A 20,122-nucleotide genomic window follows, 5' to 3' on the forward strand; every position below is an offset into this window, starting at 1 on the left:
ACTTAAGTTCTATAAAAAAGATTAATAAGGGATTCCTAATTTACTTTAAGAGACTCCCTCATGTATGAAATGTTATTTTTAATTAATCAATAAATAAAAATATGACTCCGTAATAATTTACTAATAATAATCTATTTATTTTCAATTATATATATTATAAATCATAAATATTAGTCAAAGTGAATTAGATGAATAGTTCAAAAAGTCAAATTTATTCATTTGTATAAATCACAGACATTAGTCAGAATAAATTAGATGAACAGTGCAAAAAGTTAAAACATTACACCATTTTAAATAGGAGAGAGCAAGATAAGATAATTTCAGACACTAAATAAGTTTTGATAAGTTAAAAAAGGAGTACTCGTATTAGATTTGATTAACGTTTATCTATATCTAATACCAAATTCTTTTTATTCACTTTTTTTTGGAATTTTTTTCATAGCTAATGTAAAATTGTTCTTTTTATCCAGAACAAAAGCATATCATTGGACGGATGACGTCGATAATAAATTCCATAAAGAGCAATAGTCCAATTATAAACCAAAAAAATTATTATGAAAAAAGGAAAGTATTATCATTAATCACAAAATTTGCCTCCAAAATAAAGAAATAATTAAATGACCTCCTACGTGGTGGCCTACTGGGTTGATGGGTTGCGGTGATCTGTCGGCTGTTGCCTAATTCATCTATTCTTTGTCTCTTCTTCGTCTTTCTCTCTCTACCCTCTCTCTCTTCTTCTTCGATCCATTTCCAGATCCTCGAATTTAATCGGGTATGTTACTTACTCTGCAATTCTATCTAATCTGAATCTTAATTTTTTGATTGTTATTGTTTTAATTTTTCGAATTACGGTTTAATTGATTGCGGAATTCGGATTTAAATTTTTTTTTTTGGATTTTTTAGATCTTGTTTTGTGTAATTGTTGGATTTTGGGGTTGATTTTGTGATTGTTATGTGTTTCAGATGATTTGTTTGAAGAGTTTGATCAATGTGGATTGATTTCGTGGTATAATTGGGGATAATTTATTTGAGGAGTTTGTGTTAGAAATTGAGCGTAAATTAAGTGATTTGGGATTGATTTTAGGGTTTATTTTTGTTTTAATAAGGATTTGATTGATGGCGTCACCTCCATTTACAATGGAGGATCAGACGGATGAGGATTTTTTTGATAAGTTGGTGGATGATGAGGTTGATGGCGGTGGATTTGAACCTAGGTCTTTAAATAATGTAGGGAGTAATGATGAGCAGGCGTTTGCGAATTTGAGTATCGATGAAGTCGGTACCGCCCCTGCCACTGCCACTGGCAACGCCGTAGATAGCTTAGATAATGTAGGTAGTGTCGAAGGAGATTGTAGTGAAAAGGGTGGGGATGGTGATGGAAAGGTGGAAGAGCTTTGTGTCGAGGGTGGTGATGGTGGTGCCACTGGAGTTTTTGAATCAGTGGATCGAGAGTCTAGTGATCTTGTTGTCGGGGGAGATAGTGAATCTGATTCGAGGGTTTGTGGGAAGGGTGCAAATGCCGGTGTGGGGGTTAAAGAAGTGCAATGGAGTGCACTTAGTGATGTTACACAACAGGTTTCATATGCGGATTTCTTTGATCAAATAGGAGATGATTCAGAGGATCCTTTTGGTGAAGTGAATGATGGTTTTATGGTTGCATCAGGGAGTTTGGACAGTGTTTCATCTAATCAAGTTACCTGTTCAACTTCATATAGTCTTGTGCATAATGGAGAAGATACACAGCATGCTTCGTCTACGGTTACATCAGGTTCTTTGGACGGTGTTTCGTCTATTCAAGCTACCAGTCCTAGTTCACATAGTTTTGGGCATAATGGAGAAGATATGCAACATGTTCCGTCTATGATTTCACCAGGCACTTTGGATGGTGTGTCATCTAATCAAGCTACTTCTTCAGATTCATATAGTCTTGTGCAAAATGGAGAAGCTACGCCGCATGCTTTGTATGCAGAAAGTGAACAAGGGATGCCAGACCAATATAGTGTTCAATATTGGGAGAGCCTATATCCAGGTTGGAAATATGACCCGAATTCTGGACAGTGGTACCAGGTTGATGCTTCTGGTGCCAATGGTCTGTCTACATATGAGGGGGCTGCTGCCAATCCGATATCTGATGTTTATTCTCTTCGGCATACAGCTCATTCAGTATCTGGGAGTATGCCCGAGGAAAGTACAGCAGGCACCTCTGCTTGTTGGGATCCGGCTGCTTTTGGAAACATTGAGTATCCTGCACACATGGTTTTTGATCCACAGTATCCCGGTTGGTATTATGATACAATTGCACTAGAATGGAGATCACTAGAGTCTTATATTTCATCGATCAACCAGTCAAATATATTGGATCAAAACCGACAAATGTCTTATGGGAGTGCTAGTACAGTTAATTACTACCCTGAACAAAATATAACCTATAGTCAGGGTGAACAAGTCCATAACAATTCTTACCAATTGAAGCAGCCAGTGCATTGGAGTGATTCTGGGAAGGACACTTTGAATACGATGCAACCTGTTAATAGTGAGGCCTTCAGTTCTACTGGAAACACACAATATGGAAATGGATTTATATCGAATGGTGTTGCTAATTACCCAACAGACCATAGAGTAGGTGCTGCTCCGTATGAAAAATCATTACTAAATGAACAATCAAGACAGTTTTTTGATAACAGTAATGAGGTTAACAGATCTCAAGACGTTGGAATTGGTGAAACTGGTTTCCCAAACTTTGTTTCTGCTGGAAACTCTCAGCCACACAATAATCATTTTAATACATCTGATCAACAGTTCTCTGCTACTGGCTTTAATGGTCCAAATATCCTCAATTTTACTCAGCAGCCACTTCAAAATGGCAAATTATCCTATCCTTCCAGTGAGGGGAGGTCACCAGATGGACGACCTCCACATGCCCTGGTCTCTTTTGGATTTGGCGGAAAACTTATAGTCATGAAGGATCAGAGTAGTTTATTTACACAACCAGCGTATGCAAGTCAGGTAAGGTTTTTTTTATATGGTTTCCTCAAATCAGTTATTGATTTTACGGTTTTACCGCGTCACTAGGATATAAAGGAAATGATAATTCTCTCAAGGTTTTTTCTATTTGATGTGAAGGACTCAGCAGGAGGTGTCATCAGTGTTCTTAATGTGATGGAAGTAGCCATGCCGAAGAATGATGGTTCAGATGTTGGAATTGGTTGTGAATATTTTCATACTCTATGCCAGCAATCATTTTCAGGCCCACTGGTTTCAGGCAATGTTGGAAGCAAAGAGCTGAATAAATGGATTGATGACAGAATTGCAAGTGGTAACACCCCAGATGCAGACTACAGGGATGGTGAAGCTATAAAAATGCTTCTCTCTTTGTTGAAAATAGCGTGTCAATATTATGGGAGGCTACGGTCAGCTTTTGGGACTGACCATAATGTGAAGGTAGCATTGTTTAGCTATTATATGTTAATCAATAACTTTATTCTGTTCTTGAAAATAAATTTTCCAGCATGTGTGAACAAGGATCTTTGTATGTGGTGATCTGCTTTCCTCTGTACCTAGCAAGAAAATTATGTATTTTGAAGTCATTGGTGTGGATGGTCTAGATTTGGCGGTAAAGCAGGATTCATATTACAAGAAAGTCTCCAGACTTCTCATATTTTTTTGGACTTTCCCTTTTTTGGAATGAGAATTTATTAGTTTGGATGCTTTGTTATCAAAAACACCTAACCCTGAAATTATCACTTATTGATTTGGGAATTAGTTAGTATGGATTTATTTCATTCTTGTGTGGAATAAGTTTTAGTGTAAGCCTGTGCTTATCAGCTCTTGTTTGCAGCTTCTATTTAGATAATCACTCATGAACTTTTGGCATAACACAAACTTTATTGCTGTTAGTACGTGAATATTAGTGTCTAAATTCATGTCAGGTGTTAATTGGCAGTTCAAGGCATTGGAGTTTCATTTATTAAGGTATCCAAGTTTGAGTTTATATTAGTGCTGAGTTATAAGTTTTCTTTGACTAGGAAAATGACTCCCCAGAGTCAGCATTGGCAAAGCTTTTTTCATCTGCAAAGAGAAATAGTGCACAGTTCCCTGCCATCTCCCAGTGCTTGCAGAACATGCCTTCCGAGGGACAGATGAAGGTATATCATCTTATTTTTTGGTTATGCGTTCTTGTGTTGTGATTGTCAATGTGGTCTTTAGCTAATTTGCTTTGCTTCAGGCAACGGCTGAAGAAGTGCAAATGCTTCTTGTATCTGGTAGAAAGATGGAGGCTCTTCAATGTGCACAGAATGGTCATTTGTGGGGACCAGCTATTGTTATTGCCACTTTGCTTGGTGAACAGGTTTTTAATGATGCAACTTCTTGCTTCCATCACATTCTGTGAATGAATGGATTAAATTTGTTCAAATTTCGGACAAATGATTATTACACTTGACTTTTGTATTAATCGAATAATTGCAGTTTTATGGTGAAACCGTGAAGCAAATGGCTCTTCACCAGTTGGTAGCTGGATCTCCTCTGAGGACTTTGTGTCTCTTAATTGCTGGACAGCCTGCTGAAGTATTTTCCACTTCCATTCCAAGCAACGCACAAAATGGAGTTAATGCTACCTTATCAGGGGTAATATGCCTATTTTAAATTTAAAGACAGTAGCTACTGGTATTGGTTGGCTTTTGCTTTCAAGTTTGTGTTTTAGAACCTTGTTGAGGAATCATGCAGATTGTTTCCTTTTTTTTGAAATTAGAATTTGGTGTACCTGGTTTTACTATTTTTATCTGCCCCTTAATCTTTTGTTTTTCCTTTTTTTTTGTGTTGGTGATCTGTGGCTTGCTACTACAGGTTGGGCCTGGTTGTATGCTAGATGATTGGAAAGAGAATCTTGCCATGATAAGTGCTAACAGGACAAAAGGTGATGAGCTTGTAATCACTCACCTTGGGGATTGCCTCTGGAGAGAGAAGGATGAGGTATGGTGCAAAACACATATTTCCTTTTCATTTTGTAGACCCCTATATTAATGCTCGTATGATCTGCAATGGGTGAATAGTTCTGCTTTGTGAACTCTATGGGCCATGGGATGACAAATTGTATATGAAAGATCCTTTCTTCTTATATTGGGATCTTGTTAATTGAAAAGTTTTGAATCAAATTGATAGGTATCCTCCATTTAATAGAGTATGCCTTTGACATTCCTGCAACAATTTCTTGCCATGTAGGTGACAGCGGCTCATATCTGTTACTTGGTTGCTGAATCTAACATCGAGTCGTATTCAGAGAGTGCTAGACTTTGCCTTGTTGGTGCAAATCATTTGAAATATCCAAGAACTTATGCCAGTCCTCAGGCGATTCAGGTATTTGTAATTCTTTGGTAGTCAAATTCTGTTTGATGTCATGTCCTTTGGATCCCTTTCTTGTGCTCTGTATTTCCTCTCCTTATGCTCGGCATATGCAAATGGATGTATTTGAGAAAAGGATAGAAGTTTGATTGGATATAGCAAATTAGACGATAGTGGCAAGATGTTTCAAGTAGAATAATTTGAAAAAACATGAAACAAACTTGACGTGAAGTGAAAGACATCTTAGATGATTTCAAGATTTAAAGGTCTGCATTGGAAAGTGAAATGCACATGCTTGCTCTGTAACCTGATAAGTGTACTTTCTTACTCAGATATTCTGTTTGTTACACAAAGCATTTTGTTTGATTGGATTTAGTTGTTGGCTTATTCACCAATCATCTTATGTTTCTCTTTTTTTGGCTATTTACTTATCTTCTATCAACTATATTAGCCTCAAATAATTTCAAATTTTCATCATACTGTCTCAGTAAATCCTTCTCCTTTACTGTTTTCTTTGTATGGGAAGGTGGACTGGGGACTTGTGGCTTATTAATACATGTAGAACAAATTGCTACATGATCTTATGGTTTTCAACTCTCCCAGTCCAAAATATATTGTCATGTATACTTTTGGTTATTTGGATAAAAGGTATCCTGTATCCACTTGCAATTTTAATGGCTGATGATTGGATATATCAAGATGACACTGCCCTAAATGAGTATGGAAAGATTGTAAGAATGAAGCAACTTTCATGAAGAATCTTAAGGAAAATCATATTATCGTGGCAGTTTTTGGATGGAAGAGTTTTTACATCTGCTGTTTCTTTTCTTTTTTTTTTTTTTTTTTTTTTTTTTTCCTTTTCTTCTGTTTTTTTGTTTCCCCCCCTCTGGGGTATCCTTCTTTGAGAAGTTAACTAAAATGGCTTTTATCTTGTCAAAATCACAGAGAACAGAGTTATATGAATATGCTAAGGTGCTTGGAAACTCTCAATGTGTACTGCTTCCATTTCAGCCATATAAGCTATTATATGCGTGCATGTTGGCAGAAGTTGGAAAAATGTCAGATTCTTTGAAGTAAGTACTGTTTAAATTTCTTCCTTCTTTTTTTTTCTTAAGGTGCCCATTTGCCTTATCGATCTTATAAATAGGGTATTTCAATGCTGCTAGCCTGAGTAATTTGTCATTTGCAATACCATATGATGTTTGAAAGTGCTCCTGAAATACTTAAATGACTGAAACTTGTCAATTTGGATTTGTAATTTACTAGGATACAGAAAAGATATAGAAAAAGTTGAAAAATAGTAGCTTTGCATCTGGTTTAGACTTCACTGAAGCTGGTTACTTAGTAATTAATACTCGTACAAAGTTCCAGAACAACATTACTCTTATGAATGTATGATTACACATGTCAGAAACCTTATTTTAAGTTTGTAACATTATTGCATATATTTAGATACTGTCAAGCAGTTTTGAAGTCTGTGAAAACCGGTAGATCACCAGAGGTTGATGCGTGGCGACATATGGTATCTTCTCTTGAAGAGCGGATAAAAATCCATCATCAGGTATGCTTTCCTAGTATACTACTACTACATATAGTAGCTGTCACTCTCAATAGTTTGATATAATAATTACACCATTTGCAGGGTGGTTATGCAACCAATTTTGGTCGAGCAAAACTGGTGGGTAAATTGCTGAACTTCTTCGATAATACTGCTCATCGGGTTGTTGGAGGCTTACCACCACCTACACCTTTAACATCACAAAATAATGGCCAACACAGTGAGAATGATAATCAGTCAAGGGGGCCACGGGTCTCTAGTAGTCAGTCCACAATGGCTATGTCTTCATTAATGACATCTACATCAGCTGAAGGCAGCAATCGAATGTCAATGCATAATAGAAGCATGTCAGAGCCTAACTTTGGTAGAGCACCAGGAAAGGTAGATTTTTAGTATCACTGTACTAAATTGAGTTTTTCTCTTCAAGTTTTTCACTGCTGGGTCAAAATCAAATTTGTTGTTTTGTTAGTGTAGAATAATATGTTAGTGTGATGTTTGAAATTAGGATTTTGGGTCAAAATATTTCCGAGTCAATGGTGGAACTGTGTCAACAATGATGTTGGGGATGGGTCATGGGGACGACCGGTCTGCTATTTCCTTTTGTTAGAGTCAAAGATCACATTTGGTGACATATGGATGAATTTCCATGACATTAATAGTATTGTTATAAATTTTGGTGCACGTCTGCACTAGCCCAAAAGGAAGAAATTATGATCCTTTTATGTTCGTTCCATTTACAATACTCATGATTTAGATAAGAGCACAACAAATATACTGCTGTGCCAATTTTTAAATTCTGTCTCTTTTGTCAGGATGAATCACCAAAATCAAGCTCATCTAGTCCACGTGATCATACATCAGTGTCAGGCAGTTCCTCTCGCTTTGGTCGTTTTGGTTCACAGATATTCCAGAAGACCGTTGGCTTGGTGCTAAAATCTCGTTCTGATCGTCAGGCAAGTCAGAATGGACCTTTTGGTTTCCACCTTTTATGTAGATTGATATAGTTTTAATTTATGAGATGCTTACAGTTGTGTGGTCCTCTTTTATTTTATTTTATTTTATTTTGTGTTTGTGTGTATTTAAATACATACTGATTTGTCTTTACTCCTGTTCTTTCTGCAGGCCAAGCTGGGGGAGTCGAATAAGTTCTATTATGATGAAAAACTTAAGCGCTGGGTTGAAGAAGGTGCTGAACCTCAAGCTGAGGAAATGACCTTGGCTCCACCTCCAACAACTACTGCTTACATGAATGGAATGCTAGATCACAACAAAAAAGACGAATCCGTTAGTGCGACAGTTCATGCAAATGGGGAACCTGAATATAAATACTCAAATTTCAATGGAAAGGGTGCTGAGTTACCACCCATTCCGTCTGGTTCGAATCATTTTTCAGCTCGTGGGAGAATGAGTGTTCGATCAAGGTATATTTTCTATCTTTCTGTGAAGAGACCACAAGTAGGTTGGGGGCAGGGACATGGGAAGGCTGGAATGCTTTTAAGGTTTTGGACTTCAAACATCCACATGTTATATCCCTTCTAACATCTCGTTTGGCATGGGGCAAAAATTCAAGGGAATATGTTATGAAGTTTTTTCATAATCTGACCAATGTCTGATATGAATCTCATAGGACACCTCCACGATAAAATGCGTTTTTCTTTTAACATTTATTTCCATTCTCTTACCACCTTAGAATGGGGACTTGAGTGATTTTAAAAATTGAGGAAAATTTATGGCTCTCAACTATTTCTGCCCCTGAAAACTTAAGTTTCTTCATTGAGATTATCAAAACTAATTTCAAACTTCTGTTTCTTCTATCTCAAGCCCGTTGTTCCTTATTTTGTCTTTCTCCAGCACTTCCTCTTACTTGTATCCCTCTCTATAGAGACTTCCAGAATTTTTCTATTATATGTGACCTTTTTTGTATAGCTCCATGCCTGGCAAAAGTGTGTTGTTTACTTGGGCATGATAACAGTATTAAAAAGGCATTACTCAGGTTATCCTTGTGAGATACATCATGCTTAATCCTACTTTAATTCCAATCACATTTTTAATCTTTTGCCAAAAGCACTGTATACATCGGGCCTAGAGGTGTTTTTTACATGACTTGAAAGTTGAAAGTACAAATAGTATACCGAAACACTTGTAAATTCCTTTATTTTTTATTCCCTTGCATCTTGTCTAGATTTCTATTTTTCTTGTGCATTAGATTTCTTTCTCACTTTTTGCTGCTGTAGATCTTCCCGCCTCCCGCTCTTTTTTTTTAGGACTAGATTATTTCTTCTCCAATGGTTTATTTGTGCTATTGGACAAGCTTAATGTTTTTTTATGGTGGTTTGGAAGCTGATTATGTGTTATGATTGTTTTAGGTATGTGGATACGTTCAACAAAGGTGGAGGAACTCCAGCAAACTCATTCCAAGCACCGTCACCTCTTGTTCCAGCTATAAAACCTGCTGTTGGTAATCCCAACTTTTTTATCCCTACTCCAGTTCCTGGAGGACAAGAAACTGACTGTACCCAAAGTACACAACAAACTTTTGTTACTGATGACAATGCTACCACATCTAAAAGTCATGATTCATTTTCATCACCTCAAATGTTTTCACCACAGTCAACAATCCACCGGCATCCAAGCATGGACAAGGGAGCGGGAAGCATGATAAATAGCAATGGTTCTTTACCTTCAAATACAAGGCGAACATTATCATGGGGCGAAGGCCTTGATCTGTCAAATCATACTGGAATGAATGAATCAAGATCTCCAGGGTCATCTGGTTTTCCACAATCTACCTAGTATGCTCTATGAAACCATATACTTCAGATAATACTGGTGAGACAGAAGAGCTTCACAAAGTCTAGCTTCAAAATGATGTGGCCAAATTTGTATATTTCAGTGTAGTATGGCAGTTCGTCCCCTTTTTGACCTTGGTGAAAGTGGTGAGCATTATAGTATGAACTATATACAGGTCGGAGGGGTGATGATAAGGCTAACTTCAGACAAGTTTGTGGGTTTCATAAACAGATTATGCAGATCATGTAGTAGCTGCCTCTGTCATTTGTGTTATACAGTCCCCGAGATCTTTTGAGTTCGGGGGAAGGGAGGTGAGGATTTTGACATTGTTGTACAGATGAATTTGTTGATTTACTGGGAAAAGATCGCTGCAAGAAAGAGTGGTGAGATGTCAAAGTAAAGCTCCTCCCGATGCATTCATAGGGGAAATTTCACTGAAGAGAAACTACATACTGCATAAAGATATCTTTGTTATTTTGTTGTATATTCCCCCATTTTGTTACATCACACGGGTACATGAATACATTATACATGTTCTGAATGAGTAAATGACGTCTCCTTGATAAATGAGGAGTACATTTGTTTGTCTTTTTCTCTCTCCCACTTGATTAAAAAGACTAATATTACCTCCGATTTTTATTATTTGCAAATTTGGGGTATTATTTGTGATATATAAAATATTTCAAAGTTGGAAATAATAAAAATTGGAGGTAGTACATAGACTTGATAGTCTCAGAATTGACACTGTAATATGTTGACACAAACACAGAATTATGAGAGAAAACATGAAGTTGACACAAAACAAAATCGATTCGAATATGGTCTGTTTTGATCAATTTATCATGTTATGCGATTATCTTATATTCTACATAGTTTCTTATGCATTTTATGAATAAGTGTAACACAAAATGAACACGAGATCGAACTCATGTCCTACATAGTTTCTTGTGCATTTCATGAATAAGTGTAACACAAAATGAACACGAAATTGAACTCATGACATATTTTTTAGCTCAATATGCAAAATGATCGAACCCAAGTTAATCCAATACCTAAATGGTCTTACCTAAGTTAATTTGATACTTAATTGGTTCAATCTGATATGCATTCCGTACCCAAAATGACCTCACCTAAGATACTTGATGTGAATTGGCCCGACTTAATATGGATCCAAAATCCGGCAGATTTTCATTCAATATGCACCCAATGTCCAATTGACTTGCCCCAATATATGTATATAGTACCTGATTGATTTGATGCGATATGTATTGGAAACTCAAAAGACTAAACTCTATTAGTATTTGAATCCAATATAGCCTGACTAAACTGTTTACAACATGATTGATTTCACCCCGAATTGAATAAGACTCGACTCGAACAAGACTTGATTTCTTTACAACCTAGAGAAAAATATGACCAACTTGACCGATTTGCCTATTTAACCAACCCAACTTAACCTACAAGCCAAATTTACATGTTTATAATTTACCCCTTTCAGTTCATTTTGACCTGATCAAATTGCCCAAAATGACATCTATTGTATAATTAGACAAGTGTTACCTTTTACACATTTAAGTCCTCAATTGTTTTCCATAATCATGTTTTACTCTAAGTTTTGACTAAGTGAACTTAATGAATAGAAAAGTGATGCAATCCACGTACAATTATGGTATGGTGCCTATATATATATATATATATATATTAAAAAAAAAATGGGACAATGCGTAAGAGACAATAAGTGCTCCCTTCGTTTGAAGCTAGTTTGACCAAATAAAATACAAAATTGACACTCCGTAAATAAAAAAAAAAACCTTGTTTATTACTCCATCCGTCCCCTTTTAATAGTCCCTTATGGGTATTTTTTACGAAAATTAATAAACACAAATAAGAATAGTAAAAGTACATTGAAAAAGTAAATTGACATCAAGTATGCAAAAAAGTAGAGAGAGAAAGTAATAAAAGTAAATGGGAAAACAAAATTTACATGAAAAAGTTAAATTTGCACAAGTATTGTTGCAAATTGAAGGGAATTTTGTTAAAAAATTAATATTAATAGTTATTGGAAAAAGCAAATGAGGTCAACATTTTAGGATTAAAATTTGCCTTTAAAGGACTATTATTTGGAGACGGAAGGGGTAACATATTTTATGAAAAAATTTGCTTTTGTTACGTTACCACAAAAATAATGGTCAACTATTGGAGGAAGTAATTTGCAACCAAGTACTAATTTTTACGGAGTACTGTATTTGTTCTTCACTTCTTCCTCATTCTCTTCGTCCTCTTCTGCGCAACACAAATTGGGGAAATATTTTCCACCAATTACAAACCCTAAAATTTATAAACATTTGAAGAATCGTAAATTCGCAAATTCATTCACTGATTACAATGGAAGCCCAGCAACAACAACAGCAATATCATTATCAATATCAACCTCAGACGACTGAAACTGTAACAACTCAATCCTATGATCCTTCTTCCCAGATTCAATCATATGATCACTCTACTCAATCTTACTATGCTGCTTATCAACAACAATATCCAACTAACCCTTACAATCAACCCCAACAACAACAAGATTATTCATCTTATTATTACCCAGATTATTCAGCTTCTTATCAAACTGATCCCAATTTAATTCACCCACCTGGGGTTCCAGTTTCTGTTGATTCTCAACAAACCCATGTTCAAAATCCTCAGAATTTGTATTACCCGCATGGGGTTGTTGCCTCTCATCCTCCTCCTTCTCAAGGGTATTTGATGGTATGATTTATTTTCATGATATTGTTTGAAATTTTAGTTTTGAATTTTGTATTTTCATGGTGTTTCATTTCTTTCTTGTTGGATTTGTTGGCTTAAATTTAATTATTTTGATGTTGTGTATATATATATATATATATATATATATATATATATATATATATATATATATATATATATATATATATATATATATATTTATATAGAATTAATCTCTTAGAATTTAAAGAGTGGGTAAATGATACTTGTGTTAGGACAATGCCATGAAATTAATGTTAAATATAGTATTGTTATAAGTTTAATGTGGTTTAGGCGGAATTGTAATGTCTAGCCAGCAGTCGAAACTTGAAACAATGTCATCTGTAAGGGCTGAGCTTGTTAATCTCATACGTAGTAATGAAAAATTAGAACTCGGAAGCTTTTCTTTCATATATGTTACATTGAAGTTATTTGTAATCGTAATGGGTTTGATATAGTTGTTGTCTAGTTCAGCATTGGAGCCCAGAAATATGCAAAGTCATTAAGCTAGAGATAGGAAGTTGTTTGTTAGGCTGCTTGTTCTGGGGCATAAGGGGGTGTCAGATTGACAGTTGGGGACAATATTAGAACTATGGTCTTTATTAATTGGTAAAGTTAGGAAATGTGTCTACTTTTTGAGAACATCCTAAATTTCTAATATCGTACTATAATTGACTATTGTTTTTTGACAAAGGGATTGCTCAGTACCTCGATATTGTGTGCCTTGTTGTTATATCAGAGTAAATAAATAATGCCTCTTTGAGAGTCTTGACTTTGATATTATAAGTTGTTAAGATGAATTATTGAATTCTTTCTCTTTTAACCATCACAAGCTATGGCGTAAATAGATGAATTATTTTGGTGAATTATTCCATCAATTTTCCAATTCTTCGTACACCATGTTATATTTAAAGCCTACATACAGTATTACAATCAATTGTCTACATAACAACGAGTCAGTAAGTGCTACTGATGATCAACAGATAACTTAGAAAAAGTTCCTTTTGATCTTTCTGATACATATGCTGTTAGTTCTGATCGAGCAAGACTGTAATAACTTAAACGACGGTAGAAGTGAGGGTTGCTTGTTTTCAAGAGACAAAATACTTGGAATCAGTATAAAATTATTTGGCATAAAGTGGAATGTATATGGTTGAAACTTTTAACTTTATGTATCAAAGATTGAAAGAAAAATCTGGAAGGGAAAAATTAAAAATCAGGAATTTGTGATCTGCGTGTCTTTTCAGCACCTCCCACCCTCGCCGGAATTATGTATTTCTTCGGATTTTTTACCTTATATGAGTATATGACTATTGATAGTTTAGGAATATTGCATTTTATTTTGTAGATTCTGGTGCTCCCTTTGGTGGATAAATTTGTGCACATCAAGGTTATGTTTTTAAATCTGATATGTGAGTCAGATAATAGTACCTGTTATACCTCTACATAAGTGGATGCGGTTTATTATATGCCAGTGATAGCTGTGCAGTGCAAAATTTGGGCAGTTGGCCATATAATTGGACGTTTATCTCATTCTAATTGAAAGTTATATTTAAGGCTATAATCATGGGTATTTCTGATCTATGTTCATCCATTTCTTATCTTTTTTTTCCAATACTTTTTGGGAAGGGGTGGGGGGAGTTTCTCATGACTTGCTGGTGCTATAGTGAACAATTCCGGCAGCATTTCACCGTTTGTCTTTTGTGGGAGTTCTACAAGTTTGCCAGTGCTATTGGCAGCATTTCATTGCTTAGATTCGGTTTGTACATATTGCTGCAAGTTTTTCGCCTTATCAAGCTAATGTTAGGAACCTGCTTTGCATGATTTCGTTCTCCAAGAACTTGTTCCTTATCACTTCGTTTGGTATAGTATTAGTGAGGAAGAAGAAGAGAAAGGAAGGAAAGGAAAAAGAATGGAAGGGAAAGGAAAGGGTAGAGATTTAAGTTTCTAACGTTTGGTTTAATGAAAAAAGTGAAGGGAAGAAAAAGGATTTTGATTAACAGTTTTTAATTCTCTTTCCTCTCAAATTCCTTCAATTTTGGGAGGAAAGGAAAGTGAAAATTTTATAAAGGGGCTTTACTAAAACTTCCCTCCTTTCCTATCAATTTGCATATCATTTTTCAAACCACACATGAGAACATGATATGAGCCATTTCCTTTCTGTTCTTTTCTACTTAATTCCCCTCTACTAAAAAGGGTCTATATTCTCTTTTGGCGGCCATTGCAATTCTGGATCATTTCAAATTTACTAGTACATGCTAGCAGAATAATTTGAAGGAGCAAGCATGATAAACAAGGGATGGAGTTATCCAGATTTTCCTTCCGGTTTTTACTTGTGTGACGACTCTTTCCTTGCAGAACTCTTTGTCACAGGCTGATGCAGGATTGGAGATGTTTTGACATTGATAAATTAGTGAAGTAGGGTTCACTGACAACAATTTTTATCTCACCATTCTATTATTTTTCAAATGGTTTTTTTTTTTTCAATTACTTTCAAGTGGATCACTGGACTGAAAAGTTTCTTTCAATATCGCTGGGCTCACCAAATTCTAAAGGATCACTTGACTGTTGATGCAGTTTAGGTGTCTATGTGACATTTGATAAAGATGACACGACATGAATACCTGGACCAGATATTCCTTGGTCAGAATGGTCACTATAGGGTTATTATGGGTTCATTAGTTTTTTTTTTTTTTTTTTCTTTTTTCAGTCTTCTGAAAGTTATGTGTATCTCCTCTTCGTTTGTAGCAATCATCATCAAAATTCAAGACTCATCTTCTACTTGTCTACTACTTCTCTGTATGGACCCAAAGATACAGGTTTAAGTTTTTTTGTATAGCAAAGGGCAGAATAGATTCTCTTTCGTAGCAACTCTCCTCTATTTTCTAGAAAAAACAAAGTTAATATTCTAAGAATAGGTTTATGCGGAGAAATATTTTTTTGCTTTGCTCTTTGCATGTCATCATAGGTGAGCGTGAGGGATGCTGGGACTATTAAGTTGAGTCTTCAAGGAATTACTAGTGAAGTGGTTTACTGAAGCTGTTTGATTTTAGTTGACAGTTGTGGAAAGATTTGAGGTCAAAGACTTGGTCTTTCTATTCTCGATGCAGTTGCCGTCTTTGAAGGTTTAGTTGTATAGATTATGAAGGTTTGGCCAGTTCTGGATACCATACTGTTGATACCTGCTTCAGTATTAAGTCATACACTTTTAAAGGTATTAAGCAATTTTGAAGTTAAGGATGTACTCTATTTTGTGTATAGAGGAGGATTATGCTATGTTACATTAATATGGTTATATGTGGCTATAGACTGAGCAAAGTGCTTGATTTGTCGTTTGGGAGTATAACTATCTGGAGTTTAGTTTGTTACTGAACGTTTCCTTGAGAAAGCAACTCCAGTTGGTTAACTCCCAAAGGCTGGGCATTTATGCTTAATGTATACTTCACATGAGTGCCTCTACATCTAACCATCCCTGGTTAGTGTAGGAGTATTCAAATTTGATGGCCAACCTGGATGATAGGCGTTGTTCAACGGCAGAGTCCTGGTTTTAGGTCTGCCTTTTGTCCAGACAGGTCTCAAAACATCCTTCCATACCGGGTTAGGCTCTAGGTGCAAATTCTTGACTTTGCAGTTAATTTGCAGCTGGAACCTGGCCTGAAGCTAAACAAATTTCTATTGAATTTTCTTCTTTTGTTTGACCTGGAGCTGACCCCAACTAGCTTAAACAGTCCAAGTCCAGAATCCAGATTACAGATGGCCATCAGTCGATAGGCCTTGCTGGGAGTCAATGGGAGATTGATTGGTTGCTCAAACCTGAAGTAGATTTGTCCCTGGTGCCGGTTGTATAATCTTTCTCACTCGTACATTAAGTTGAAAACTGAAATTAGTTCTCAAGAAATTGTTGATGATTTTGAGGTAATGAAATTCTTCTTGTATGAGTTCAAGTTTGTGGAATTTTCGAACCGTAGCTGTTTTCTGCTTTCAGTAATTGTTTATAGTACTTACTTTTCAGGATAGTTCATAAGCCTCCATTGTATTGATTCTGTTGAACTTGAAATGTAGAGGCAAATAGGCAATACTACTTTGAAACAAATTGACAATCCCTTTTGATGGTGTGTCATAATAGATGATTACTTCAAGTTATTAGTTTTATAGGTATGTCAATGTCGTACTTAGATATAGCTTCTTGGTTCTACATATTTGATTTTTGTTACTGTTCTGCCTCCCGTTATAACAATGAAACTGCCATACACTTGATATTTGCTGTTGCATGTAGATTTATTTTAATCACGCATTTTACATTCAGACTCTGTTGCTGCTTGAAAGCGTGGAAAATGTACTTTAATGTATTATTGTAATACCATAATTATATTCTAGAATGGATGATTAACATGAAAGTTTCTAACGCAAGATATTTCACTTCAGTTTTTACATAATGATGGTTAATTGGTTTATAGATTATCTTTCCACTTCTCATTTTGCTTAGTGATGTTACCGCCATTAAAATACTATTGTGCAACCTCATAATTTTGTATATTAGGCTGGAGGCAGTCAAGCTGTTCGGTCTTTGAGAGGGCGTGGCACTTTTGGTCGTCATGGTAGAGGGAGAGGTGGTGGTCGTGGCAAGCATGGTGCTCAGATTTCAAGGTCATCTGCAATAGCAGCCTCTAGTGGTGCTCAATCAGTGACCGAGGGACAAGCTGGTCCAATCAAGCCACCACTTCGTATGGCATGGTGTGAAATTTGCAGAACTGATTGTACTACTCTTGAAGTGCTTGAGCAGCATAAGAATGGAAAGCGACATAAGCGAAATTTAAAAGTGCATGAGGAGTTGCAGAATCTAAGCAGACATCTAACAATGCAGGATCCTAAATTACCTCTGTCTCAGCCTACACCTGAAATTATTCCGCCACAAAAAGCTGTAGGATCCAACTGCATTCCTCCCCCAAATGTGAATGTAGCTATTATTCCTGCAGCTCCAGATAATAAAGTTGAAGCTACCGCAGAAAAGGATACAGCTGAGAAACCTGAAAGTTCAGGGGCACTACCATCACAGGAGTCAATCAGGCATGGTCAATTTGGCGGTCGGGGTGGTTTAAAGAGAAGGGTGAGAGGGGGCAGCGGTGGTAAGTGGATGAGAGCCTTTGATGGGTCAAGAAGGGTAGTTGAGCCTCCAAAGCCTAAACAGGCGGTTCCTTTAATATGCAACTTGTGCAATGTGAAATGTGAGTCTCAGGTTGTTTTTGAAAGCCATGTAGCAGGTAAAAAACACCTTGCAAATGTGAAGCGTTTCCAGGGTCATAAAGAGGCACTTGGAGATGGTATTGAGGCATTATACCCTACTATCGCTAATCTTCCATCGACTGTGATCATTCCCCAAGCCAATCAACAGGGTCCTCACGACGCTCAAGCCCTTGCAACGATGATGCTGAGCCAACAAAATTTGACAGATCCTCAAGCTGCTCATGCAGCTTTGACACAGCTTCTCCATCAACATGGTATTCACGATGCTCAGACTCTTATCACTCAGTTGGTTCCACATTTGCTTGCTCAATCCCCACAAGTACCTGGGGTATTATCTGTCCCAGCAGCTGGATTTGGGATAGATACCCAGCAGAATTTTTTGAGTCAAGGAGCACATATTTCTGCTGGAGCTGAGAGCCATAATGTTGCTGTAGGAAATTTAGCCGAGCAGCAAAATGTGTCCAGTAATGTTGAATCCCAAGCCGTCAAACCTTCTGATGACCCACCTGAAAATGAAGGTCAGAGCTGAGAACGTTCTTTCTGTCTGGGGGAAAGAGGAAGCTTTTGTTTCATGACATCATAAACTGTCCAGTTCAGACGGAAGTCGATTTTCACACAGTTGATGAAGTACATTTTGGGTTTTCGTATGATGCTCCATCTAAGAGCGTGTGCTTCTTGGTGATGTGGGGAATATCTGGGGATAGCCTTGGTAATGTACACCCTTAGACTGTTGTCGTTGCGAGGTTCCCGCATTACCCAAGAGTTCATGTTTTTGGGTGCACCAAATAATAGGTGGATGCACTTTTAACTGTTGAACCTAATAGGGGCTGGATGTTTTCCCATTGTGAAATTCCTTTGCAAAATTTTTTTTTTTTTTTTTTTTTTTTTTTTTTTTTTTTTTTTTGTACAATTAAGAAATTAAGATCAGGTGCTTCCAGCTTATTTATGCTAGCTTTTCTTTTGCAAGTCTGATGCTTTGCTTGGTTTATGTAATAATGGTGGTCAAGTAGCCAAAAATAGAATAATTTCCAATCTAATTGAGGGAGGTTGTGACCAGCTGCACGCGATGAAACTTGAACTTGAACTACGTCTTGCATTTAACATCACAAGTTTAGAGGCGCACGCAATGCGTGCACGACTATCCCCCTCTTTATACTTCGTACATAAAATTATATACTTTACTTATTTACATAAATGGCATATTGAAATAATTTATTACTCTGTATTATTTATAATTAGTAGATGTAAAAATTCATTTTAGGGATGAATTATAAAAGAAAACCATGCAAAAAAAATCCTAGATTTACTTTTACACGAGCTTAAATATTTTTAAGCATTGTACGATATAAATATGTGCACGATATAAATATTCATACTAATTTTTTTTTAAGAATATATTCATACTACTAATTAAATTATACTCCGTAGTATGTTGCGTTATACTTATGAACGCTGAAATATAATATGCAAAATTACAAACACGGACTATTAAAACACTGAAATATAATATGCAAAATTAAATTACAAATTTATATCATCAAATAAATAAATAAATAAATAAAAAAAGAGAAGTTACCTTTCTCAATTTATAGAGCAGTTAAGTTTATAGAGTAGTTAAAAAATGGAAGTTATTTAAGGTTAAACTTTAAATAAATTTTAGTTTTTTTAAATTAAAAAAGAAATAAATTTATAGAGCTGTTAAAAATGGAAGTTATTTAAGGTTAAAATTTAAATAAATTTTAATTTTTTTTTATTTATAATAAATATTTTAGAGAGGGTAAAATGGTCCATTTAAAAATTCCCAACCAAAAACACCTCTTCTCTTTATATATTACATAGATATGGTGAAATATTACTCTTGGCCTTGATGGAAACTTAAATGTTGTAGTACGACGGGCATTTGATATCAAAAGTGTCCGATGTAACGAAAGTCCACATGTTTGTATCCACTTAGCTTTTGATTGAGCAAAGTTATCATTACAATACATTTTAAAAAAAATAAGATTGCATTAGATATTTTAAGTAACATGCTGATCATATTTTTTAAAAAATACATATCATCCTCAATGTATAAGAAAGTGACGGTTGAAATTATCAGTTTAATATTATTATTTATGTATATAAAAAAAATCAGTAATATAACAAAAATAGAAAAAAGCATTACAATAACATAAATTACTAACCATTTTGCTATTTCATGGGAAGTAGAATCATTGTGATTGATATATAACCTTGTGTACCTTCCGGATGTCAAATGTAGTGTACCTAAAAGGTGAGTTTAGAATAATTAAATCAATATCTACATAAAATTAATCTTTTGTAGTAGCAAACTATGATTTTATGATAAAAATTGTTCATGTAATTAAGTTTACCATTATAATTTTGAAGTTGGACACTACATGCAAGCAAAGTGAG

The 20,122-nt window shown here is 35.6% G+C and overlaps 2 protein-coding genes across 2 annotated transcripts; both read left to right on the forward strand.

Annotated features, from left to right (window-relative positions):
• Positions 1-591: 591 nt before the first annotated feature.
• On the forward strand, positions 592-10,278 carry LOC145586711 (protein transport protein SEC16B homolog). Its single transcript, XM_081643614.1, has 14 exons — positions 592-772; positions 964-3,006; positions 3,124-3,441; positions 4,026-4,145; positions 4,226-4,348; positions 4,468-4,626; positions 4,846-4,971; positions 5,221-5,355; positions 6,286-6,413; positions 6,793-6,901; positions 6,983-7,279; positions 7,711-7,851; positions 8,021-8,319; positions 9,265-10,278. Exons 2-14 carry the CDS (start codon positions 1,117-1,119, stop codon positions 9,689-9,691), a joined length of 4,272 nt encoding a protein of 1,423 aa, XP_081499740.1. The 5' UTR covers positions 592-772; positions 964-1,116; the 3' UTR covers positions 9,692-10,278.
• Positions 10,279-11,946: 1,668 nt separating this feature from the next.
• On the forward strand, positions 11,947-18,570 carry LOC145586713 (uncharacterized). The gene is made up of 2 exons (XM_081643615.1): positions 11,947-12,448; positions 17,004-18,570. The coding sequence occupies exons 1-2, from the start codon at positions 12,074-12,076 to the stop codon at positions 18,234-18,236; spliced, it is 1,608 nt and encodes a 535-aa protein (XP_081499741.1). The 5' UTR covers positions 11,947-12,073; the 3' UTR covers positions 18,237-18,570.
• Positions 18,571-20,122: the final 1,552 nt, after the last annotated feature.

Source organism: Chenopodium album, chromosome 16, assembly GCF_948465745.1.
Source record: "Chenopodium album chromosome 16, dcCheAlbu1.1, whole genome shotgun sequence".
Classification (NCBI taxonomy): domain Eukaryota; kingdom Viridiplantae; phylum Streptophyta; class Magnoliopsida; order Caryophyllales; family Amaranthaceae; genus Chenopodium; species Chenopodium album.

Bases quoted from the DNA above. Each gene is read 5' to 3' on its own strand.
- LOC145586711 (XM_081643614.1), top strand. From the start codon at position 1,117: ATGGCGTCACCTCCATTTACAATGGAGGATCAGACGGATGAGGATTTT. The intron at 3,442-4,025 runs GTAGCATTGTTT...TTCTTTGACTAG, and splicing joins GGACTGACCATAATGTGAAG to GAAAATGACTCCCCAGAGTC. The intron at 7,280-7,710 runs GTAGATTTTTAG...CTCTTTTGTCAG, and splicing joins TTGGTAGAGCACCAGGAAAG to GATGAATCACCAAAATCAAG.
- LOC145586713 (XM_081643615.1), top strand. From the start codon at position 12,074: ATGGAAGCCCAGCAACAACAACAGCAATATCATTATCAATATCAACCT. The intron at 12,449-17,003 runs GTATGATTTATT...TTTGTATATTAG, and splicing joins CTTCTCAAGGGTATTTGATG to GCTGGAGGCAGTCAAGCTGT.